Source organism: Hyperoodon ampullatus (genome assembly GCF_949752795.1).
Source record: "Hyperoodon ampullatus genome assembly, chromosome: 1".
Lineage (NCBI taxonomy): Eukaryota > Metazoa > Chordata > Mammalia > Artiodactyla > Ziphiidae > Hyperoodon > Hyperoodon ampullatus.
In genome coordinates, this window is record NC_136914.1 from 3487773 (window position 1) to 3514231 (window position 26459).

The 26459-nt window shown below is 47.9% G+C and overlaps 1 protein-coding gene across 1 annotated transcript in view; it reads right to left on the reverse strand.

Moving 5' to 3' along the window:
* FHIP1A (FHF complex subunit HOOK interacting protein 1A) overlaps positions 1-26459 on the reverse strand; it is a gene marked incomplete at its 5' end in the record, with an annotated part of 105238 nt that overhangs the window by 918 nt on the left and 77861 nt on the right. Inside the window, 4 exons of the mRNA XM_079707829.1 lie at positions 5233-5371; positions 5622-5800; positions 12274-13416; positions 16976-17166. Coding sequence (XP_079563955.1) covers positions 5233-5371; positions 5622-5800; positions 12274-13416; positions 16976-17166 — 1652 coding nt within the window. The remainder of the gene's footprint in view (positions 1-5232; positions 5372-5621; positions 5801-12273; positions 13417-16975; positions 17167-26459) is intronic.

Below are 26459 nucleotides of genomic sequence, written 5' to 3' on the forward strand. Positions count from 1 at the left end.
GCCACCCGGGTTACACACACCACGCCCTGCCGTCCGCAGCCTGGGCTCCGGCCTCCTGGGCTCCCTGCTGACCCCCAGCCCCTTCTGGCCAGGACTTCCAGCCACCGTGGGCAGCTCGTGGCAGCAAGTGGCTTGGACCTTCCATTCAAGGAAGGTTTCCAGGAGTTTCGATTTCAGTTTCAAAAATGTAGGCCTAAGATGATATGAACCAAACTTCAGCATACCCAAGTGATTTGCATTTTCATATCAAATCAGTTTTACCAATTAAAATGGTTCACCCTTCCCAACTATTTAATTCCCGAAGATCTCCAGCCTTCACACTGACAGGACTTATGTATGCCGCCTTCCGCCCCCGACCCACACAGACTCATTACTCCTTATAAATCATTAGATTCAAGCTCTTCATTATTTTGGCTGCTTTTTAGAATTCAGTCCCATTTTTCAACACTCTTCTCAGAGTGTCGCTTAACTGTGGTACTAAAAATTCTTGACATTTATAGTACTTTCCACATCTCACTACTATCGTCTTTAGTGTTAAAAAAAAAAAAAAAAACTTCCGCTTTACTGCTTTAAATATCCTTTTCGATTAAAGCTTATCACAGTTCATGCCATAAAGAACTGGAGAAGTTGTTGAGAATCTGCTGCTACCATTCACCAGAAACTCACACTATGTCTTGACAACAGAGTGAGGACGGAAGTGTTGACCTCCCTGAGGACACTGCCACCCTTGGGGACCACGCCTGAGTACCTCCATCCCGGCCCTCCAGCACTGCGGCACCCGGCTCTCCAAAGGGCCCGGCGAGGCTCACCGAGAAAGCTGGGCTGATGCCTCGGGCGGGGGGACGCTCCGGGCACCAGCCCCAGAGCCACACTGCTCGTGCTGGTTCCCCCACCTGGCGTTCCCTTGCCCGTGTCTGCACACCTAAACCTCACCAGGCTTAGACTCTGCCACTTACCAGCTGAGCGACACCAGGCAAGTTGCTTTACCTCTCTGTACTTTAAGGTCCTCATCTGTCAAAATCTCACGGCTGTAAGGATTAAGTGAGCCAGTAGGTATAATGTACACAAGGACCTCTTGGTAAGTGTCAGCCATCACACCACCGTCACTGCAGCCGTCACTGACTTTACAGACCATTCCCGCTTCCTGCCCTGGCAGTGATCCCCTGCTCTAGGCTCCCACTCATTTTACGTACCAACTGGGGCTTGCAGTGCCCTTCAGACTTGCGTTGCTGTTTATGTGCTTTCTCCTCTACCAGACTTTCAGGTTTCTGAGAGCTGAGCCCCTAGACGATGTGTCCTTCATGGCCCTAACACGCTTCCTCATCCACAGAAGAAGCTAATAAACATTTGCTGAATGAACGAGGGAAGGGACCGACCAACGTCAGGTCCTCCCTATACGTGATCTTCCTGGAGCTGGTTCATTTCCTCATCTCCGTCGTCCTCGTTCAAATTCACTCCTCTTTTCCCCCAAAAGGGCTTTTGCGGATCACTTATCCAGCTCGATCCATGAATTTCAAAAGCGTCATCGCTTAGGCTCATTTACCCAGCTTGAATCTAAGAATCAACGCTGTCTTCCCTAATGAAGGCAGGCGGGCGCCCAGGGAGGGAGACGGAGGGCCAGCAGGGAAGTCCTGGCGGTGGTTTCTGTCCCGTCAGCGTGGGACTGGCCCTTCCGTGAGTCAGACTCAACTCAAAAACAAGGAGACCCGAGTTATGGTCCCTACCTGGCAACTAGCTAATCATATAACGTCTCAGTTTCCTTTTCCACAAGATGGGGATAATACCTACCTGGCCCCCTTCTAGAACTAGAGATCAGTGAAAGGACTCTGAATACAGGTAATACTAGAAAATACCACCTCTGTGGTTTAAGGGGAAAATGAAAAGACTAGCAAGTAGCTGAGCCTCAGAGACCAACAGTCTCAAGAGTGACAATGTGACAGGGGCACAGGAAGTCCGCCCGGACTTCTGTTGGAAGCGTCAGGCTCATTTCACCAGGGCCTGTGCGATGGAGCAGCTCGGGCTGCGGGCGCCCCTCGTAAAAGGGCCCAGGGCACGGCTGCAGCGCCCGGAGCAGAGGCAGGGAGGAGGGAAGTTTACGTAAACGTCAGAACCGGGAGTGGTTTCCTGAAATGTTACGCTGGGTCTGAAAAGCCGCAACAAAGGGTTTTCAAGATACTACTGGGAAGACTTGAGAAGTTAGGAGAGAAATCCGTTAACCCCTCACCTCCCTGTCAGCGGCATCAGACAAGGCGCATAGCCACGCACCTGGACACCCCAGTGTGTGGCCTCTTACAGGATTCTAATCACTCATTGCTCTGTGTCCCGCTGAGAATAGGGCTCCCAGATTCATCTCATTTATAGACGATCACATCACACGTGACGCTTCAGCTTTGTACAAGGGGACGGAGACCTTCGTCATTCTGTGAGTTGAGAGATTTTTGAAGTTGAGGAGAGGGTGTCACTATGCTAACCTGAACGAAGTTAGGAGGTTAATCTGAAAAGTTCCATCAAACGGAAGTCTTCTATCCCGAGAGTAGCTTCCTACAAGTCAATGTCCCCTGAGGGTCACAGACCTTGGAAATCATCCCCCACAGCTGCCTAATTGACAACCTTACGCAGTGGGAACAAGACCCCCCTGGGCACGTATCTGGCAGCCGCCACCATCAGTCTGAGGCCAGGACAGGGCACAAGGCATGCTCACCTGGATCGTGTGGGTCAAGGAGGCTGGTCAGGGTGTGTAGGCACCCGGGCTTAGTGATCCTGGCTGACCACCTGGGCCTCTAACTTCAGCTTCCTTCTATGAAAATGAAGCTAACAGTACCTTTCTTGCCCATTGCACAGTGCTGTTTGAAAAGTAAAACTGTCTGGGAAAGCACTTTACAAACTGCAAGATACAAGTGAAGACCAAGCCCAGAGTGCAGTGTGGGGAGACTCAAGTCCCCTTCTGTCTGGAAGCCTGCAAGAACTGCCATAATCCCTTGCGGCTCTTCCCATCAAGAGGGGGGGGTCTGCTCCACTCCTGCACCTGGGCTGACCAGTGGCTTGGCCAACAGAATACAGCAGAATCGACCCGGTGGAGTCCCGAGCTGGTGCCTCAAGGGACTGCATGTGCTCCTGCTCTCACTCTTGACACCCTACAGCCGTGAAGCTGACAAGCCAGGGCTAACCTGTTGGATGACGAGAAACACGGACCCCCATCACCACGGCCCGCAGCCACCCCAGTGAGCCGGGCCACCCCAGATGCCCAGCCGCCCGCTGATGGCAGCCCCCAAGCAAGTCTTACCAGCATCAGCCATGCCCGCCCAGGCCAGCAGGTCACCCGGGCAACCACACAGACTCACGAGCACACGTGATGGCTTTGTCTTGAGTCCCTGAGCTTTTTGTGGTGGTCTGTTACGCGCGAAAGCTAGCTGAGGCACCGTCTCTCGCAGGGTGAGTCACACAACGTGCCCCCTGTGCTCAAGCCAACAGGCCGACTGTCCACGGGGCTAGGAGAGGCCACGTGGGGCCCGCAGGCCACCTTCCCACAGACGTGGGCACTCCTCCCTTCCAGGGATGGCCCACTTGCTCTCATCCAGGGCCAAGGCTAGAAGCTGGCCCTCATTTCACCAGTGGCACAGGGCCCCCCTTTCTTTCAAAGTGTGCCTTGCGGTGTCCTAATGCCCCTCACACCCCGAGTCCTACAGCCAGAAAGGACTCGAGAGATGGAAGACAAACCCTTCACTTAAGAGTCGAGGAGGGACTTCCCTGGTGGCGCAGTGGTTAAGAATCCGCCTGCCAATGCAGGGGACACGGGTTCGAGCCCTGGTCCGGGAAGATCCCACATGCCGCGGAGCAGCTAAGCCTGTGCACCACAACTACTGAGCTCGCGTACCACAGCTACCGAAGCCCGCGCACCTAGAGCCCGTGCTCTGCGACAAGAGAAGCTGCCGAATGAGAAGCCCTCGCACCACAACGAAGGGTGGCCCCCGCTCGATGCAACTAGAGAAAGTCCGCGCACAGCAGTGAAGACCCAATGCAGCCAAAAATAAATAAATCAAAATTAAACTAAAAAAAAAAAAAAAAGTCGAGGAGCATGAGGCCCAGTGAGGCCAAGTGACCGAGATCAAACAGCTACACAGAGGCAAGGACATGCCTTCACAGGGCTGGGGTTTGTTCAGCTTCCCTCAAAGGTTTGACACTGCCCTGAGTTACACTTCTGCCTCTCACTCCAAATCGTGTTTCCGATCACATGCTTTAGCCCCGGACCAAGAGCCCCGCTCTCTTCACTGTTCACCTGCCACAAAGAAGCCTGGCTTGTCCAGGGCAGATGAGCGAAAGCCAGCGCAATGTGGGCCGTTCCCTGGTCTGCCCTCTCACCAAGGCTGAGGCCACAGCTCAGGAGACAACTGCCGTCAAACCTGCGCCAGCAGAGCCCACCCAAGGCCAGGCAGCCCCGTCCCCAGGCCTGGCCACCGGCAGGGTCCTCAGGCTCCGGTCGGCGGCCACCCCACGCCCCACGCCCACTTGGCCAGGCCTCCTGAGCCGACGGGAGGCGCCCTCAGGACGGCTAAGGGGTGCATAAACTTTACTGCTCTTGCTCCAAGGGAATGGTTTTTACCTTCCAGAGCCTAAAGCACATTCATTTGGGGCCCGAGAGTATCTGAAAACATAATAAAGAGAACGGATGCCCTCCTCAGGGTAGGACCGGCCAAAAAACGTCTCAGGGTGTGCACATAACGCTTCCTTCTAGCCCACACGTGCTAAGTTATTTATTCTAGCGGCAGTCCCCACATCACTCCTGCCCTGCAGTACTCTCGGTCAGGAAAGCAAACGCCCCGCTAGACCCTCCAAACTGGGACCGGGCCGGGTGCGGGCAGGGTAGACTTTCCTTTGGGTTTAAGGACGCTCAGGGGAGGCTCCTCCCTGCTGCTTAAAAATGGAAATCTAGGGCTTCCCTGGTGGCGCAGTGGTTGAGAGTCCGCCTGCCGATGCAGGGGACACGGGTTCGTGCCCCAGTCCGGGAAGATCCCACATGCCGCGGAGCGGCTCGGCCCGTGAGCCATGGCCGCTGAGCCTGCGCGTCCGGAGCCTGTGCTCCGCAACGGGAGAGGCCAGAGCAGTGAGAGGCCCACGTACCGCAAAAAAAAAAAAAAAAAAGGAAATCTATTTAGATGCTTTCAGGGTCCAGGAGCTGAGGCAGCACCTGTGACTCCAAGTCGGGAAGCTGGGGGAAAGGGAGGAGCGGCTGACCTTTGGTGGGTGCCTCAGGGCTCGGGTCGGAGAGATCCACGCGGAAGAGCAGGTACTGCTGTGCTTGGATGAGGAGGCCCGGGAAGTCTCTCTCCCCCGAGGCGAACTGCTCAATCTTGTTCTTCACAGATGCGAGGACCTGTCAAAAGCGGCACCAATGACGCTACCGCTGCAGCAGAGAGTTCCACCCTGCATTATCAGGACATCTGCCAGGCAGAGGCCCCGCCGCAGGAACGACAGGGTTTTAACTGCCTGGGTGTTCTGGGGAGGCCCTCTCAGTTTGTCTAGACACATCAACACAACCAGCGTAACAGGTAACAGAAGGGGCGGAGAGCAAATGAATGAGAACGGGGCGCGGCGGGGCGCGGAGGGGCGGGGCGCGGCGGTACCTGGTAGAGGGAGCGCACGCTGGGCTGGAAGACCATGTTGGTGTTGAGCAGGAAGGAGCGCAAGAGGGGCTGCGGGTAGCTGGCCAGCTGCGTGATGATGCCGATGAGCAGCAAATTCACGTGCAGCGAGTTCTCCAGCATGTTCTCCAGCTTGGACAGGACCACGCTGATGAACGGGCCTGTGGAAGGACACGAGGCTTCAGGGCCGGCTGGGGGCACGGGCCATCTCCCCGGAACACCGAGGAGCCGCCGGGGCCACCGGGGGCGAACCGAATTCAGACAAGTGCAGCCGACGCGGCCAGGTCGCCTCCTGCCTCAAAACCAAACCACAAGACACACCACCGCCACAAAAAGAAAGCAGAAACACGGGTGTGGTAGCTAGTATTTTGTTTTGACTCCCAGAGGAGTTTTAATGCTTTGAAAATTATCATAGACCTTTAAAAAAGATGACCAATAATTTAATTTTTAAAATCAAAATATACTTTTCATACTATTTCTGTATCTCCTGGGGCTGCCAATGCTCAAAAACATGGCATGCATCATCCCGTGATGCTGCGTGCTGTAGGGCGTCATGCAAACATTAGAGGCCATCAAAAGTTCTAGTAACAAAAAAATCTTCGTGTCGTTAAAGAATAGCAAACACATACAACTACGTTTACCAAACAGCAGCACTGTGAACGGGGGACTGTCTATATCCCCCAAAAGCACCTGAGAAAGACTCTGTCTTGTCAGTGTCACAATGTGGAAGAACCAGAAGAAGAGAAGATGAGAGGTAAAGGTGGGCTTGGCTGTAATTTTAAAGCCATGCTTTAATTTTCAGGGGGAGGTGGGGATGAGAGAGAGGGAAGGGACTCAGGGGAGCTGAAGTTTGGTGTGTCCTAGGTTCGTTAAACAAGAAAATCCCTATCATTATAAAAGCAGTTTGTAAAAAAAAAATAGGCAAAAAGAAACTGACTAATCTGGGTCACTAGAAAAATAATATGCTTTCTGTTTGAGTTCACTGAAGACAGGGAAAATCCAGACAATAAATCTGGCATTAATAAAACTACTTGAAGATGTTTTCCATTTTCACCATAAAAGTGGTCCATTAAACAAAATCAATGAGAATTTTCTATTTCCCCCAGTGGAGCTATTGATGATGTCACTAAACCATGGCATATTTATGACAAAAGCACATAACCCTCGATAAATAAACATGCCTTACGAAGATTTCACCAACATTAATATGAGTTTAACAAAAACATACTTCATCGCAAGATGCTTCATTCAGAAGCCTTGGTAGCGGAAGAGGGTAAACCCGTTTTGTAAGAAAGCAGAAGCTGTTTGTGAGAAATGGGAACAGCAAACCACACCGGCAAGTAACAGGATAATGACAATATTCCCGGTGCCACAAGCACAGAGGATGTCTTCTTAGGGGCCTGGGAACTCAGAAGAGACACTTTCCCTTTGTGTGTGGAGATTAGCCCCAACTTCCCCATCCTTGGGGGTTGGGGGCGGAGCTCCTGAGTCACCTTCCATGACACAGGAGGTCAATGAATTCTTTGAATAGAGAGCCCTTGCTTACAAAACTGGGAGAGTTTGCCAAACACATTCAGAAACTCTGGACTGGAAGCCCATTTTGAAAGCACCTTGATGGGGTTCCATCAAGAACCCCGAAAATGTCACCGGTAGCTCTTCTTGATTCTAGTCTTCCAGGCAGACAGGGGAAGGCTGCTGCTGGCCACACTCCTCCACCCCAGACCCGGGCTTTCCCCGCAGTCCCTGGGGCTCAGCATCTATTTCCTTCCAGAAGAGTAGAGACAGGTGAATCAGGTGATACTTGGGTGGGAAGAGTCTCCTATAAAACCTGTCTCCTTAGTGGAGCCCTCAGCTTCTCTGCCATAGGCCCAGACTAGAGCTGGCCTCACCTGGCCATCCTACAGAAACGAAAGCTGCGCGGTGCAGTGGCAGGGGAGAGAGTCTACAGTCCATCACTACTGAGAGGGAGGGAAAAACCCAGCCTGCCCCCGCGCCCTGTGAGAGTCAGGGTCGTCACTGTCTCGCTTGAACGACAGAATAGTAGGTCAAGGTCAGCAGATTGTCCTTATAATACACTAACAACCTTAATTACAGCTTAGGCGTGTGCAGTAAGAAACAGATATTAAACACTTTCAAGTTCCTGTTTTATTCTTAGTTGCTTTCTAGCACTTAAAAAAAAAAAACCCTCCTTAGCAAAATGCAGTTGCTAGGGGAAACTGGCAAGCAGCTGAAAACGAGAAAACTCAGCTACAATTCAGAAAGCTACAGGTGTGGGGGGGTGATGGAGGGTGTATTTTTTTCCCCTTTTCTTGCAGGAAGACAGATAAATTCCGCACCCATAAAATACTGAATTTTCAGGACAACTAATACTAATGCCGTTTCCTTCTCTCCCCGCAAGCCCGCTTTTCCCTGCCTCAGTGGCCCCCCACCCCAGCTCCCAGACGCCAAGGGGAGCTGCCATCACCCTGCACCTCAGCTCTGCAGAGTCCACCCTGGAACATCTCCCAAACGTGGACCGCCACCTCCCCTGCCAGAACTGCCTGACGCCAGAGATGCCTCATTTCTTGTCTGGACTTCAGCAACGGTTTTTCTATTTTAATAAAGACTAAAATGATTTGAAATTTCTCTGCTTCAAGCAGTATAGGAATATAAAGAACAGACCTCCTCCCTGGAGGCAACCCATGTTAACAGATCCAAGTGTATTCTTCCAGAAATGTTTCACATATGTAGTAAGTACTAATAACTGAATTATCATTCAGAACATTTATTAATCACTTATTATGTGCCAGGCAGTGTTCTAAGCACTCTTAAAGTATCAACTTACTTAAATATTCACAACAACCCTACAAAGTGTGCTTGTTATTTATCCACATTTAAAGATGACCAGAATGCCAAGTGCACAGTTAGTAATGGAGTCACAATTTTAATTCAGACCATCTGTTTCCAGTGCCAGGACTCTTAACCAACACACCATCTTGCCTCCCAGGGTGTGTGTGTGTGTGTGTGTGTGTGTGTATCTCCTGGTATTTTTTTAAAAACAAATGATAAAATGACAACACTGTCTACACACTGTTCAGCCCCCTGCTTTTCCACTGCACAATAGCTCCCAGAGACTGTCCCACATCAGCACATAACAGAACTGTCTCATTCATTCACAAGATATTTGGTTGCCATGGGTGTTGCATGAGCAAAACAGTCCCCTACTGGTGGATATATAGGTTATTTCTAGTCTTTTTCTATTGTAAACAATGCTGCAATGAACATCTTTGTGTACACATCTCAGCACATCCGTGTGAGCACAGCTGTGAAAATGTTCCTAGAAACATTATTACTAGTGCATTCCAAATCCTGATGTGATGACAAGTCTCTTACTTTGATCTTCCTGGCACTAACCTCTCCTCACTCCAGTGCTCTCTCCCCACTCTCCAAGGCTGGCCTTTCCAAACACAGATCTGGTCACATCATTCGCCAACTCTGATAATTCCAGGGCATCTTCAGTGCCAGGAGCACAAGGCCCCCATTCCTCAGCGTGGCCCAAAGCCCCTCCTGGGCCGGCATCAAGCAATTTTGTGGCTTCCTCTCTACCCCCCAAGACCCATGCCTTGTCACCCTCATGCGCTATCAGGCTCCTTTTCCTTGCCTGTTGTTTCCTCTGCCTGGACTGTCATTCTCAGCTCCTTTTACCCAGAGCTTCTGTTCACTGTGTCCCTCCTCTGTGAAGCCTTTCCCACTCCCCACACTGGGCTCCCATAGGATTTGGATACAATGACTGATAACACATTTCCCACTAAGAGGGTATAGTTCTTTATTGACGTCTCCTCTGAACGTCTACAAATCCCTTCATTTTGTGTCCTTAGTACCTAGCACAGAACCTGCCAACTATTAGGGGATCAATAAAAGATGGCTGACTTCATGAATAAATAACATTAATTAGATAAATGAAATGCAATGCTTTGATTTTGCTGAGAAGCAAATTCATTTCAGTGGAAATCAGGATTCCATGGAGAGAGGGAAGTTAAGCAAATGCTGCAGAACAAACTCAGAAGTTTAGACACTACGAAGTTCACAAACGTGGAAAGAGAAAAGACGTTTCCTGAAGCTGTGTACAAGCTTCAAAGGAGGAAGCAGGCAACGTTTTCGTTAAAATTACATATATGTATCCAAATCTCAGGTTATGTTTTGGCGGTGTTCAGGTGTATCATATTCAAAATATTGATGTTATTTTATAGGTGGTGTATTAGCTTTTTTTTTTTTTGCCCTAAGCTATACTTTATTTCCTCAATTTAAATATTGCCCAGGGATGAAGCTCCTTGTATAGGCTGGCATTCTAAAGAACAATCTTCATTAGCAGTGGGTAGTCCTGATGTCTCGGAGAACACTGCAGACAAAGCTAGGATTCCTGCTGGGGGAGAGTACATGGCGCAGCCCTAGGGCAGAGTTGGGACTGCGCTAGGCTACTCTGCCCTCTGCCTCCCACCAAGCTCTCCCCCACCCCCTCCCCTCCCTCTTCCCTTATCAACTGGGAAGAGCCAGATTATCTAATCCTTTTTACTTATGATTGACTGACTGAATTTTAATTAAAACCCATTCGCACTGAAATGTTATCTGGGCTAGAACCTCAAGCCTTTTAATTGTGGAATTAAAAGCTTTCTCCCCGTTTAAATAAATTTTCAGGCATCCGTAAACCGATGAATAAAACTTGGAGGAGGGCGGAAGAGCTCCCTGAGGTCACGTTAAGCCTACCTGGCTGGACCCGAAGATGCTGTGACTTCGTGTATTTTGGGTGATCCAAGGAGATGGGAGCATGATCTCCGCCCACCGAGCTGCCCCCTGCTGGCCAGGGAAGGACAAGCCTCAGCTGAGGCTGCTGGAGGCTGCCTGTGATAACAGTAATGACACGGCCCACCACCCCAGGCCAGGATCTCATTTGGTCCTCCCAGAGTTAGGGCACCAAGGCCACATGGCTGGAAGCGCCAGAGCCAGGAGTCCCCACAGGCGTGACTGCAAGGCCAGTCTGTCCCGCTGAGATGTTGGCTCCTTAGGACCCTCTCCTCTAACTGAACACCATTCCGGGGTCCCACCCCAGCTGTCCCTGAGCCTGAGGACCCCTCCTCTGTGCCAGGTCCCTTTGTACCACCATGTGCAGATTTCAGATTTTGTAACAGAGCAGGACCCTGTGGGGCCTTCCCAGAACAGACCCCTCCTCCCACCCCTGCCATGTCCTCCACCTGCCTCTTGCCTGCAGGAAAACTTTAGCCAAAGAATAAATTTAATCAGAGAAATGAGAAACTAAAAAAGCAAAGGAAAATAGCCAAGCAAGACAAAATAATAACAGTCTAGCCATGAAACAAAGTCAAGGCCCTTTAGTTCCTCCTCAAGGGCTGTAGAAAATATCCTGAGCCATGTCCTTTGAGCTGTTTTGTAGATACTGAAACCCTCACCAGGTGGAAGAAGTGAACTACATGATGACCTGACTGCATACCTGACATAAGCTGCTGCAGTTCTAAGAACTGGCCTCCGAGAAAATGGGAACAAATCAACCCTGGAACTGAAGACTAACTGTACTTAAAACAACCGTGATGAGGATGCTGATCAGACCACTGCGTGACTCATTTCAAGACGACTGTCAGAGCTGACTGTGCTGTTTCTGCATGTAGCTCCCTCCCTCCGCCTATACATCCCTGAAGCTCCCCTTTAAAAGCTCTTGCCCCCTGGCCGGCAGTGGGGAATTGGCTTTTGGACACAAGTCCACCTTCTTCCCAGGTTGCCGGCCTCCTGAACACAGCAATCTTCTTCTCCTACTGACAAGTATTGGCTTTGAAGCAGCGAGCAGCCAAACCTGAGTTCAGTAACAATTTTACTTGGGTAATAATTTAAGGATAATAATTCTATCATAATTCCTAATCTCAATCCACTTACCTGATACCCCATCCTACCCCTTTGCCTCGTCCTCCATTTCTACCTGCTGTTAGGGGTTTATCACTGGAACACAGCCAGTCTTTAGCACAGTGATGAGTTTATGTGGGTCTACTCTACTTATTTTTGGATGAAGATTTTGTGATTAACTGAAATGAGCTCCCAGGCCCAGGCAAAGGCACGACTGACCCCAATGGCCTCTGCTGTGTGTACACAGCCACATTGATTCAAGGGGTATTCTGAGTACCTACTATGTGCTCTCTCCACTGTTCAGCACCAGGGATAGAGCAGAGAACAAGCCAACACCTGTGCCCTCAGGAAGCACACATGCCAGTGGGGGAAAGTGTAATTATTTTTTTTTAAATACACATAAAAGCAAATGCTAAGGAGAAAAATAAATTAGCCTAGAGAAAATGAGGCTATTAAATAATGAGACTGGATTTCTTGTGTGGTTTAGTCAGTCCTACTACTTTATCAAAGGCATATCAAGGGAAGTTACTCAACGGCAAAATTTAACCTCTAATTTGCTGGGGGAAAAAAAACAAACGACAGAATAAGATAAAAATAAAACCACCCCTCCCTGCTGCTTACAAAAATATCCCACCCCTCTGGTAGGTAAGCTGATAACGCTCCTTACCTGCACCTACCTCACTCTCCAGGTGCGATACGTACAAGCGCTTTCAAAAGCAGAAACCGCAAAGCAATCTAAGGGCGTCACCTGTGAATGGGGTGCTCTGAGTCCTCGCGGGACGGCGACTGGCAAAGGCAGCCTCATCTCTCGCTCCGAACGGGGACGGCTGGGTCTCTGCGGCAGGAGCCTCGGCTATGAAGGAGTCAGAGTCGTCCTCCTCCCCTTCTGGCTCCGTCCTCCCCTCCTCCTGTTCTCCTTTGCTCTCCTCTTCCTCCTCTTCCGGCTCCTTTGTAAGAAGCAGCGGATCAGGCGGGGAGAAATTCTGCCCCATCAAGCCCTCGGTGCTGGAATCCAGCTCTTTAATGATTTGGTCACACTGGGCGATGAAATCTTCACCCTCAGGGTTAGTCACTGTCAGGCGTGCACCGTGCTCCGCCTCGGGGTTGGGGGCCGCTAACTCGGGGCTTGATTCTAGGGCGACTTCAGGCTCGTTCTCTCCTTCTGGTTCCTTGCACACACCGTGAAACACGTCCGAATCGTGCCTACCATGTTCCTCCTCTGAATCTGTCTCTGACTGAGGGCCGGGCAGGGGGCCGTTGCTCACGGGGGGACCCTGGACCTGGGTCTGGGCTTGGGTTGGGGGCCTCGCGGCGTCCTCCCGTGAACCGCTGGTGTCCTCAGCATCCTTCTCAGCACACAACCTGTACACCATCACGTCATCCTGGAAGTCAGACTCTTCGATGTAGGCCCCTTTGAAGAGCAGGATGGCGTTCTTCTTCATCTCCTGGATGTGTCTGGGAGGATCCAGGGGGGCCGGGGGGCCCGAGTTCTCTGCAGCCTCATACGGCCCAGGGCAGCCCCCACCCACCCCCGAGGAGATCCCGGTGTCGTAGCTGTCGTCCCACTCCAGCTCCGTGTGGCTCTTCTCCTTTCCGGGAGCCAGCTGGGGCCCCGTCGTCCCAGGGACCGGCTGCGGGAGCCTGAGCACAGGGTAGGTGGCGCTGGGAGCCCTCTCCTCGGGCGGACCCAGCAGAGCCGGGCAAAGCGCCTCGGGGTCGGGGGAGTCTCCATCGTATAGGGCGGACCACACGTGGCAATCCCTTATGCAGCGGAGGATGTTGGTGTGGGCCTCCCAGAGGTACTGCAGGTAGCTGATGTCCAAGGCTTTGCCGTACTCCACGATGCAGGCCGACGGCGAGAACGCCTCGGGGGGCAGCTGCTCTGAGGGCCCTGCCCCGGGAGACACACAAGTCAGAACTGGGCAGGGGGACACAGGCAATGGATGGGAATGCAACTCATCCAGCTGCCAAGGCTTTGTCCCACCAGCTACTTTGGTTCTAATAATTTCTGATTAAATGATTTCCAAACAATAAAAAAAGATTTTAATAGGGAAAAATAAGAATAGAAACTCTATCCTCATAGAAGATACAAAACCAATCTGGCTGGTCAGATACCGGCCATCACCAACAGAAGTCTGTTACTTGGTATCAGTCTTTAGAGAAACGTGAGCTAATGAAGGCAACCTCTCAAGATGTTGGGAGTGAGACAGGCTGGGACCTGGGACCCTTTGCTGCAGTGCTGCAATGCTTGCACCTGGACACACCTCTCCTCAAGCAACAAAGAAACTGTATGGGACTAAAACTAACTGCGTGCATATGCAGTTGGGGCAAATTCTGGACCCAAAAGATACAAAGAGAGCAAAAAACCCAACTGCCACTTTTGAAGAGCCTGGAGCAAAAGCAAGGTACTGTGCATGCCCCCTGCACTCAACACCACCTAAGGGGTGGGCGAAACACCTAAGCCAGCCAGCCCTCCTGACTGACCCCTAGACCCACCCGTACCCTCACCCCATATAAGGAGCAAGCTCGGCCCCCACTCAGGGAGCCAGCAAGGGAACCTGGTGTTTGCTCTCGCTCCGCCCAGCTGCAGCAGGGGACCCAATAAAGCCTCACCTGAATTTCTTGTCTGGCCTCTAGTCAACTTCTATTGATTGGGGAAGACCAAGAACCCTGGTCAGTAACAGGAGGATTAAGTTAGGTAATATATCCAATATAGTACCTGCCACTGGGTAGGCAATTAAGAAGATTTTTACTTTCACTCTAAAGTGGAAAGCCTACATAATCCATGGATTTGGGAAACAGATTTTCTCTAGAAAACCCTGGGTTTTTCGAAAAGGCTGTTAATTCATTCTGCCTTCCTGGGAATTATATGTACCAAACAGTGACTTAAGATAAAGTCATATTCACTCCCAAAATAGCCCTTTTAACCTAAGAATGATACCCTGACTACCTTTGATGTTAAAAGCTCTCAACCGTGTAACTGAAATAGGTATGAAAACATCTGCATTTAAGTTTACATTTTCCTTTAGGGAAAAAAAAAAAAAGAACTCAGACAAGGGAAAACACAAACTCTACCATTTCTTAAACATCTACTACATGGCAGGTGCTTTCTCAGTCAGTGCTATCTAATTTAATCCTCACAACAACCCTACATGGAGATACTATTTTCTCCATTTACAGATGAAGAAATTTAGGCTCAGACACAATGATCACCCAATGAGTCAGTGGCAGAGCCAGAAGTCAAGCAAAAGCTGTCTTATGTCAACCTCTCTCCTTTTCTCGTTCGATGCCACACCTTTCAACCCTATTCATTGTCTAAATCTCTACCTGACTGGGCCACAAGTGAACCTTTTAAGAATACACATTTTCACATCGTTAGGGTGGACATAATCCATTTTTTACAGCTCTGTTTTTAAAAGTTTACCTCTTATCCACTTTGACTACTGATAATATTTATTTAGCACTTACTACATACTAGGTAGTTTTCTAACAGCTTTGTATGTCCTACATCACTTATCCTTGGAACAACCCTTTGAGGAAAGCAGATGAGGAAAAAATCTTAGAAAGATCAAGTAGTTTGCCCAAGGAGGGAGCAAAGCTGAGATTCAGAATCCTAGCTCTTAACTACTGCACAAAAATCACATTATCTATCTACCCACCTACCTACCTGTGTAACCCCCTATCCATCAGGGCACTTAGCCACCGTAAGACAACCTCAGAGAGAGGAGAGCGGAAAGAAATGGAATTTGGAATCAGAGGACCTGTGTCCTCTGTGTAACCTTAACTAAGTCAATCCCTCACTCTGAGTCTATTTCTTCATCTATAAAATGGTAATGCTGTCTTCAAAGGATTAAAGGTGATAACACAGGGAAAGAACGTGGCGAGTTGCAGGCACTCAATCATCATACGTTTCACCTGAAATTTGAATTCTGCAGAAAGGTCAGCCACAGACTCATTCTTAAAACAACTTTTTTAGTAAACAAAAAAGACATCAATTTTTAAATACGCTTTTAAAAATGACAGTTGGGTAGGAAAATATAAGCTATGCATACTAGTTTACCTAACAGGAAAATATACTGAAAGTACAGCTTGTTACACTGCCACATAAAGTATTAATTTCCACGATACACTGTATCTTTATTTAAAAACTAAGAATCAGTAAGACAACCTTAATTTCTAAGAATTATATTTATACCAAATATGCTGATATTTTCTTAGTCAAGTAGCCCAGCTCTTAGACAAAATACTTTTTATCGAAGAGGACTAGAGCTGGGCAGACAGAATGACACTGTTTTGGGGGATATCAGAATATAGATTGGAAACACGGAAGTCAGCACGAGGCCGGGACCATGTCCTAGTGGTCACAGGATAGGCAGACCCCTCCTGAGCTGAAGCAGCCTTCTGACCACCAAAGACACACACACGCCCCTTTGCTGCTTGCCAGAGGGAGGGCCGCGGTTGACACCGGGGGGCAATTTAAATTTTACTTGTACAAGATTGGCTGTGGCTGGCAAACACCACAGGGTACTGTGACTTCTGGGACAATAAGTATTTATGAAAAACCCCTCATGATGTCAATCAAATGGATCATATCCTCTTGCCATATCAGATATTTCACATTTTAGAATGATATATCATTGAGGCAAAAGCATCCACAAATGGGTCCCTTTGGAAATTAACATAGGGGCTAATTCTGTCTTAGCTATAGCCACCCTCCACACCCGCAGCCCCATGTTGTTTAAAAAGACACACGGGTACACTATTCACACTGGACTCCGAGGATGGCGCTAGGAAGCCTAGTTAACATAAAGGTCTGGGAACACTGAGTAGGTAAGAGCTGGGCACGTCAAGGAACACTGATTCCCAAATATCCAGAACTCTACAAAGCAGAAAAGGACCCCCAGGTAGTCAGTCATAAAAGAAATGGGACTCACTGCATCATTCCCTGTCTACCTAGAGACAGACACATCCAAGGAGATCCTTTTGTTTAAAGATGACCACTCGAGAGGTCCTCCCCTGACAGGCTGGGACCTGGGACCCTTCGCTGCAGTGCCTGGACCTGGACAAACATCTCTTCGGCTCCTCCAGCAACAGAATACAAAGAAACTATAAGGGACTGAAAATAACTGTGCGCCTTCACAGTTGGGGCAAACTATGAACAAGAAGATACAGAAAGGCCAAAACCCAACTGCCACTTCTGAGGTGTCGGGGGCAAAAGCAGGGCCCTGCGCAGGACCCCTGGCCTGACCCACCAATTCGCACCCCCCCACCCCACTTAAGGGACCAGCTCGCCCCACCTTGGGGAGCAAAGCAAGGGAAGCTGTTTCTTGTTTTCCCTCCCTCGGGCTGTAACACGAGTCCCCATAAGGCCTTGCCTGAATTTCTCACCTGGCCTCTCTTCAATTTCTATTGATTAAAGAATCAAGGACCCAGGTCGGTAACACTCCTACCTGGACTATCATGCGTGCACTTTGACCAGAGAATATAATCCCTCTCTTGGTTCCCAAGCGTCAGGGTGATCCCGCTGGAGCAGCAGACGGGGGTCAGGGCGAGCAGCTTGGCCGCAGAAACAGAGTAACAGTCTCTCTCCTTCACAGCCCACCTCTGACTCAGCATCATGTGATTGCAAGGGATCAGATACCTGGAAAGCCAAAAAGGGCCAGCGTTCAGTGTCTGCAGGTCCGTTCCCAGTCCGCCACCACCTAAGCCACGATCGGGACCAGTCACAGCCAGGGTGGTTCATCCTCTCCCCACTCTCACTCCAGCCATCCCACCAGCCCCCGGGGCTCACTCCCGTGCTTAAAACTTGTCAAGGGCTTCTTTCTTCTGATGCAGATTTAAGGGCCTTCACAATTTAACCTCCACAGACTTCCCCATCTTCTAATGGATCCGCTCTCCCTCTGTGCCTCCGGGCCTTTGCACCTACCCTAACAGTCCCCTGCAAGGTGCTTTCCCCTCCCCCCGCCTGACAAATGCCTTGTCATCCTGCAAAGTCTGGCTTCAGTGTCCTCTTCTCCGGGAAGGCTTCTGGGCTTCCTACTCCAAGATGGAACTACCCTCTCCCTCCACTATGCTCACAGCCTTCTACTAAGGCACTATTACTAGAATCACAGTCATTTCGGTGTCTGCCTTCTCAACATAATGTGCTATCAGAGCAAGCACCTCCTTCAAGAGTTTTGTCTCATGATCCCGGAAACTCTGGCTCAGAGTCGGTACTCAATGACAGCAGTTGCACAAAAAGGCAAAGGGGCCCGTCGTGGTGTTAACCTCCTCTCATATTCTCGCGGGTGATCACGAGAACACATTGTGCTACAGGTGTTCCATCACCAGTTCCAAAGGGTGGGTGTGTGTAAGGCAGGTGCAGGAAGTGCCCACCCCACCAAGCAATCAATGGTCCAGACATGAAGGTGTCCTTCAGTTCTGCTCAGGCCTGACGCTGTCTAGCCGGAGATGGCAGCGCACCCCACAGGTTAAGGGTTCGGTCCTACAAGGCTTCTCCCGACACACACACACACTTCAGACGCCACTCACAAGTCCAGGCTGTCACCTGTGCTTCTGACTAACCGGCTATACATCAGAGGTGCTAACAACCCCCTTCCTTGGGTTTGATTAATTTGCTAGAGCGGCTCACGGAACTCAGAGACATTTTACTTACCAGGTCGCTGGTTTATTACGAAAGGCTGTAACTCAGGAACAGCCAGATGCAGAGATGCACGGGGCAAGGGTAGGGAAAGGGCGTGGAGCTTCCATGCTCTCGCCAGGCTGCCTCTCTCCCAGCCTTCACCAACCCAGAGGCTCTCCAAACCCGACCGCTGTGGGGCTTTATGGAGGTTTCATTATATAGTCATGGTTGACTGAATCACTGGCCATTAGTGCTTAATTCAACCCTCTCCCCTCTCTGGATATCAGGGGGGTGGGACTCAAAAGTAAAAGGGCAAAGACCAAATATATATTTCTCCTTATAAATCACAACATTACAGTGGCCAAGGACCCACCGGGCCCGGTTTCACACAAAACCCTTTTGGGTGGTGAGCAAAGCATCTCAGGATCATTATGAACCTGGAGAGAAGAAAACCTGGGCAATCGTTTTTGACACACTTGGAGCACACCAGCCGGCTGTGTGGGTAGAATAAAGTGTGTTTAAATGGCTTCCTTTCCTAACAGGGAGACAGACCATACTGTTTATTTAAACAAAGATGGCACAAATGGGATGGAGGCCTCACGGCCAGAGCCGAGTGTCCCACGTTTGTGCAGGAGCCAACTCCAGAGACCCCGAGCCCGTAGGCGAACAACCACAATCTTCAATAAACCAGAATGTTCTTATTTCTGTATTTAGCTTTTGAGAGAGACGCAGTACAGAGGAAAACAAGCTGTGATGAGGGATTCAGTGAAAAAGATAAAAGTACAACTTCCAGGGCATGTCTTGAGGCCAGTAAACATTAAGCTGCCTCCCGCAGCTCCTGGTGGTCCAGAAGAGGAAAACGTATGTTTGCATTAATGACTGAGCCACTGCAAGTGCCTGAGTCAAGGAGGAAAAGAGATTTAATTCTCTTCAGAGCAGTTTACACTTAGGGTCTTAATAATGTCCACGGTATAAAATGGCAGACTTGCCACTTAACCTTCTGTTCTCAAAAAATAAATCAAACCATGCCTCATTCAACCGAAACCTTAGCTAGGTGGCCAGGGAAGGGGGTCCCAGTCTCCCCTCCCCGCACTCATGGGCATACAACACACACACACACACACACACACACACACACGAGCCTAAATCCCTCTCCCTAAGATCCAGACACACCCCGCATGTCTGATGTGGCGGCATCTATTTGAATAAGTTCAGTTGCATGGGAGTCAAAGGTTCTAGAAACAAAAAGGAAAGATTGGGGCGGGGGGTGGGGAAGAGGCCAGATCTGTTCTACTCCTTAGCCCAGCTTTGGGGACTTGTACCTGAGCCCTGCTGCAGAAGAAACAGATCCTGTAGGTAGAAGATGAAGGAGCTCTTTTCACGAGGATCTGTGTGAGCAGAGATGCTTTGTTGACCAAGAGTGCGGCAGAGGAGAAAGGCCTTCTCCCACCTGTCTGAAGCCAGCGCAGCTCTGGCCCCTGGAACACTCAAGGGGACAGCGCCGCTCCAGCAGCAGAGCGCCATCCCCGTCCCCAGCACTCTCAGGAGGGGCGGGGACACAGCAGGGACAGAGGGGACGCAGCACCAGCCAAAGGGGCTCAGCAGAGATGATGCTGCGGCAACTGTCTTGATCATGAACACACGTAAGGCCCCTCCCTGGGGACCCCCCCAGATGTGATGGCTGACGCTTTGCAGGGGGCCAAGGTCTTACATGAGGAGCAGGGGTGAGAGCCAGGAAAACCCATCCTGTGGTTGTTGACGTGAACGCTTCTGCTCTCACAGGCGAGTGAGGCTCAGGGAAGTTCAGATTACATAGGATTTTTATTTTTTTCATGGTTGAGAAAAACTTTTTATTTATACAGCATACATATAAGTTAAAAAGTGGGAGAATGTTAACAATTACTGAATCTAGATACAGAATACGTGGGTGTTCATTATACTATTCATTCAAATTTTCTACATATTAAAATATTTCATAATAGAAAACTGGAACATAATAAAATTAAAAGGGGCCTAAATGCAATGAGGTACCCAAGAACAGGTCCCTGAGACAAAAAAAAATACATTAGTAGAAAAACTGGCGAAATCTGAATAAAGTCTGTACTATAGCTAATATTATTGTATTAATGGTAATTTCCTAGTAAATGTGCCATGGTTATATAAGATGTTAAGGGGAAGCTGGATAAAGGGAACTCCCTATAGCGGCTGTGCAAATTTTCTGTAAATCTAAAATTATTCCAAAATAAAAAGTTATTTTTAAAAGGGGGCAACCAGTATATAAAAGCTAGAAGTTTTCATTGATTTCTTTGACAGAATACATGAAATAGGACTACTTCTTAATAATGCTAGTCAGTCAGTAAGGAAAATAAGTGATCAGTAACCCAAAACATCTGACTGTAGGTCTTCCAAGAAAGGAAAAAGGACTAACAAACAAGAATAGAGTGCTTTACCATTTACAAATGGTGAATACATACATTCCATTTGACCCTCACAACATGGCTGTGAGGTAGGCAGCACAGATATTCCCATTTAACGGATGAGGAAAGTGAATCTCAGAGCAATTAACTGATGTGCCCAAGGTTCTACAATTAGTAAATAATTTGTATTCATATCAGTCTTTGGCCTAAAAATTCAGCACACCACCTCCCCTCAGACTTGCCTACCTACTTCACAGGGATAACGAAGATAAGATGAATTCAAGGCTAGAAAAATACTTTGAGGGAAATAATTTTCCACGATATATGGCTCCTTCCCCTTCTCGTCCCAGCTTGTGCGTGAACACAGAATTTTATATTGCCTCTGTTCTGTGTTCAGCTAGGCAACTAAGTAAGACAGGGAACAGTGTGATCCTCTTTAAAGTTATATAAATTACAATCAGGGTAACTGCTATTATAGCAAGTTGAAAAACAACACAGAAAGGCCAATGTGCAACTACACAGGATTTATTGTATCCTTATTTTCATCATTAATTATTTAAGAAACTGCTTCAATGCGTTTATGTACTGCAGGAACTCAATGACTGCTTACAGCTCAAACAAAGCATATTTCATGATTTAAGTTGATATATGTAGACTTCTACTCTTTGTTTGAAGCACTAAAACAAAATGGAACAGTGGATCAAACCTAATAAAGCTATTTATCAAATATCATCAGTGGGTAGCTTGAAATTATATTAGGATAAAGAGTTACTGGGAATTTGCAACTCTGCAAATACATGCTTTCAGTAGAAACTAAGAACTTTCTTCTGAGTAAATCAAATAAAGGGAGATCCCCCAGAGGTTGAAGAAGGAGGTTCTATAAAATTGGAAATAGGAGAGTCAGTTCAAATGAATAACACCCCTGTATTCAAAGCAGTACTTCTACTACTGTGCCTTTAAAACGAAGGATTATCCCAGTGGGAAGAGTGGGAAAACCGTACACTGACCCTCTGTCTCTCCGTCATTTACACAGAAAGATTACAAACAGAATAAAGTCAGAAGCTCCCCAAGCGTCAAACATCAAATACACCACCATGTATAAAACAGATAGCTAGGGCTTCCCTGGTGGTGCAGTGGTTGAGGGTCCGCCTGCCGATGCAGGGGACACAGGTTCGTGCCCCGATCCGGGAAGATGCCACATGCCACGGAGCGGCTGGGCCCGTGAGCCATGGCCGCTGAGCCTGCGCGTCCGGAGCCTGTGCTCCGCAACGGGAGAGACCACAACAGTGAGAGGCCCGCGTACCGCAAAAAAAAAAAACAAACAGATAGCTAGTGGGAACCTGTGGTATAGCACAGGGAGCTCAGCTCGGTGCTCTGTGATGAGCTAGATGGGTGGGATGGGGGGCAGGGGGAGGTCGGCCCAAGAGAGAGGGGATATATGTATACATATAGCTGATTCACTTCATTGTACAGCAGAAACTAACACAACATTGTAAAGCAATTATATTCCAATAAAAAAATAATAAAGTGGCTGTCGACAGCAGAAAAAATCACTTAGGAATTTAGTACAGATGTCTGTCATCAAACTATCTTTCCATTTCAACTATATTTGCCTGGGGTGGGATTTTATTTAAATTCAGGAAGCAGTAAATATAATCAGAGACTAATAAATGGCTTTAGAGGCTCAGATTACTCAAAGCCATCCCAATACAGCAGGAAAAATATATTCCCCACATTGTCCTCCTTTTTTTCATTATTTCCCCAACCCTCTGCAACCCTGGGTCCATTTTCTATTTTATTGGATATTACTCATTAAAATAAATCACCATCATTTCTGAAACAATTCAGTGATAACTAATCAATAACAAAGGACACACATTGCCTACTGCCACACTGACAATAAAGACAAACAAAACAAAGCAGTGAAGTATGATGAAGGAAGCAAGGTGCTTCTTAAGAGATGATGATAACCTCAGTAATATACCAACAGGTAAAAATCTTAAAAGCAACGTCAGTGAATTTCAAAAAGCTCGTTTGTTTTTCAGAGACGTTCTGGCTGTGTTTCTCCTGTTCATCTTACCCTAGACTGGCATTTTTTCTCCCCTCTCCTCCAGACACCCAATGCCCACGTAAGATGGGAATGTTCCTGAAGAGAACAACAGGCAGCTTCTCTTCGAGCAAAACAGCCTCTATCTGAACACAACAGGCGAAGCAGTTCATAAACCTGACAAATGACCAGCACTTCTGAAAGAAACACCCCAACCAGAATATTCAGAAATGGCATTCAGGGTATTAAGCAATTAAATGCTGCCTAAACTGGGAAGTGCCAAGAACATGCAGTTGATCTGTCACTTCACTGCTGGTCAGCATTTCCTGCCTGCCTTAGGCCTTCCATAGGTCACGTCCCTGGAGGTGGGCAATTTCTCCTTGGATTTCCTGTTCCCTTAAATAGCCTCTCTTTGGGGGGGACCTTATTTCAACTTACTTTTCTAATATTTTGCTAAAGGAAATAAACAGATCAGTTACAAATGGATTATCACTTTGAAATGTCAATAATTCAGAGTATTTGGGTTGCAACAAAAATTGATGCAGTTTATTTAGCATGGAACAAATAACTTCATTAAAAAGATTCACATAATCTTCACTGCTCTATCGCCTCTCAGCTCTACAAGTTTATCATGTATATTCGAATGACTACAGTGGCAACAACAAAAAGGACAGGTTATAAATCTAGTTTTTAGGTCCCTTAAAGTTTAAATGACTAGAAAAATAAGGATTTTTTCATTGTCCTTGCTTTTGGTACAGATTCTAAATCAGAAAAGACATTGTTTTCATTACAGTAACCCCCTGCCCTTATCTGTGGAGGATACAATCCAAGACCCCCAGTGATGCCTGAAACCACGGGTAGTACTGAGCCCTATATATATACTATGTTTTTTTCCTATACATACATACCTATGATAAAGTTTAAGTTATAGATTAGGCTCCGTAAGAGAGTAACAGCAATAGCTAGTAATAAACTAGAACAACTAGACTAATACACTGTAATACAAGTTACGTGAACGTGGTCTCTCCGTCTCTCAAAATACCTTATTGTGCTGTAACCACCCTTCTTCTTGTGATGATGCGAGATGATAAAATGCCTACGGGATGAGAAGAAGTGAGGTGGACAATGTAGGCCTTGTGAGGCAGGCTGCTATCAACCTCCTAACATATAAAGGAGGACCGTCTACTTAAGGCAATCCTGGATCACTGAGCCATGAGGATGTTGATGGCTGGATATCAGGGGCAGACGATGTCAATGGCTAGGGATCCTGGGTGGGACGGCGTGAGATTCCATCCCAATACTCAGAACAGCGCACAATTTAGAACCTATGAACTGTTTATTTCTGGAATTTTCCAGTTAATATTTTTGGACCACAGTTGACCCTGGGTAACTGAAACCTCAGAAAGTGTAACCACAGGTAAGGGGGTTCTACTGTAGTTTAAAATGTATATTCTAGAAAATTCCCCTCCCTTAAATTTGTGTAGTGCTTTACAGTGTTTCAAAACATTTTCACAGATATCACCACAGTTGATCCTCCCCAAAACCTTATGGGATAGCAAATTCCAAAACCAGAATAAGTCAAGGGGTCCTAACTGGATTCATTACACCCCATCACTCCAGCCACCATTCATAGCCTTGTTCTCATATTTTTAAATCTCCTTATGTCTTTCTGCTTCAAATTTAGTAGTAACTTCTTCAATCTATCTTCTAGTTCATTAATTCTCTCTTAATCTGTATCTTAAATGCTATTTATACCAAACACTCAGTTTTTCATTTTAATAATTACAGTTTTCACTTCTAAAAACCCCAGTTGGTTCTTCAAATCTGCCTGTCATTTTTGCTTGATTATCAAAATGCCATTTTTATTTTAACAGAAAGTAACAAGTACTGGAGAGGATGTGGAGAAACTGGAACCCTGTGCATTGTTGGTGCGCACGTAAAACGTGCAGCTGTTATGGAAAACAACAAAAAATTTAAACAGGATAACCATATGACCCAGCAATTCCACTTCTGGATATACACACAAAAGAAGTGAAAGCAGGGTCTTGAAGAGAGATATTTGTACCTCCATGTTCATAGCAGTGTTATTCACAACAGCCAAAATGGTAAGCAATCCAAGGGTCCAGTGGCTAAGATTCCACGCTCCCAATGCAGGGGACCTAGGTTCGATCCCTGGTCAGGGAACTAGATCACATATGCTGCAACTAAAGATCCCGCATGCCACAACGAAGATTCCACATGCCACAACTAAAATCCGGCACAGCCAAATAAATAAATAAATATTTCAAAGTGTCCATCGGCAGATAAATGGGTAAACAAAATGTAGTATAAATAATGTAACATTATTCAGCCTTAAAAAGGAAGGGAATTCTGACACCTGCTGCAATATGAATGAACCTTGCAGACACTGTGCTAAGTGAAATTAAGTCAGGCACAAAAAGACAAATACTGTATGAGGCGACTTACATGAGATAGCTAGAACAGTCAAATTCATAGAGACAGAAAGTAGGATGGTGGCTGCCAGGGGCTGGGGGAGAGAGAAACGGGGAGTTAGGGTTTAAGGCGTGCAGAGGGTTTGTTTTACAAGGTGAGAGCAGTTCTGGAGACGGATGGTGGCAACGGTTGTACCATACGGTGAATGCATTTAATACCACTGAACTGTACGGTTAAGATGGTAAATTGTACGTGCTGCGTATTTTACTACAATTGAAAACACTTGTTAAATGTGGGGGGCGATCAGCAGTTCAGAGGACAGAGACCAGGAAGCAGGGGCTTCCTGCGCGTCTACCGCGCGCTGACCGCTGACCTCTGACCTCTGACCTCTGCATCTGCCCACCCCCCACTCACTCTTCCCAGATTCCCCCAGGCAGCGCGACAGAATTAGAAATACAGGAAGTATCAAATAAAGGACAACTACTGTTATTACGGTCTCACCATCGTCCTCAGTAAGGAAGCAGAGAAGAAACTCAGGCTCAGAGCGCAGGACCCACGGGTACGCCCAGCACTCTTTCCATGACTCCATTCAGAACCTGCGACCACGTGCCCTTCGGGCGCTTTCCTGGGAAATGATGGGTCCTTACTCGCCCTGGAAGTCACAGCCCTGACTTGGATGCCTAAGTATTTCAATCACGAGCTGATGTCTTCACCTTCATAAGGCACAGGTCTGGGTCTCAAAAGATGCTTTGCCCAGTACAACCTCTGAGGACGGTTTTTACAACAAGTACCGCCCTACGAGTAGACAAAGGCCACTGAACAGAAGTGTCCACCCCCTGGGTTCAGTCTCCCCTGGTGACCCAGAGCTGGGATGCCGGGCCAGGCTTCCAGGTCCACTGAAAAAGACAGCTGCTTTCCATGCCATCAAAGAAGCAGCATTCAAGAATCTAACATTTAAATATAATCAGGATTTACCCTTGTTGGAGGCAAAGTCTGGTTTTGGGCAGTAAAAAAGGCTATAATGAGTTGCTCTGATGGATTTCTTTCAGGCCCTGCTAATGCACTGTCACATCAGTAGAGACTTGATGGGAAGCAAATGTAATCCTTTTAGGACAGATAACTAATGCTCCCCCAGACTCCCAGGGTGTTTCTTTATGAGCGGATTTATTCTTTGCTAATGCCCTAAGATTAGTTACTGATGACCTGATCTAAACCCCTAAAAAGTCCAAAAGCTCTCTTTAAACTAAAAAAATTAATAGGTGATACTCTCCCATAAAAGAGTGACTCCGTAAGGCCACCGCCGTTCCACCCACCAGCCCCCTGTGGTATCAGCATCACTCCCTTTTGCGGGACACCACGTCTACACTGCAACCTTCCTCAAACCAGTGGTTCTCAAACTTAGCCTCGCATCAGAA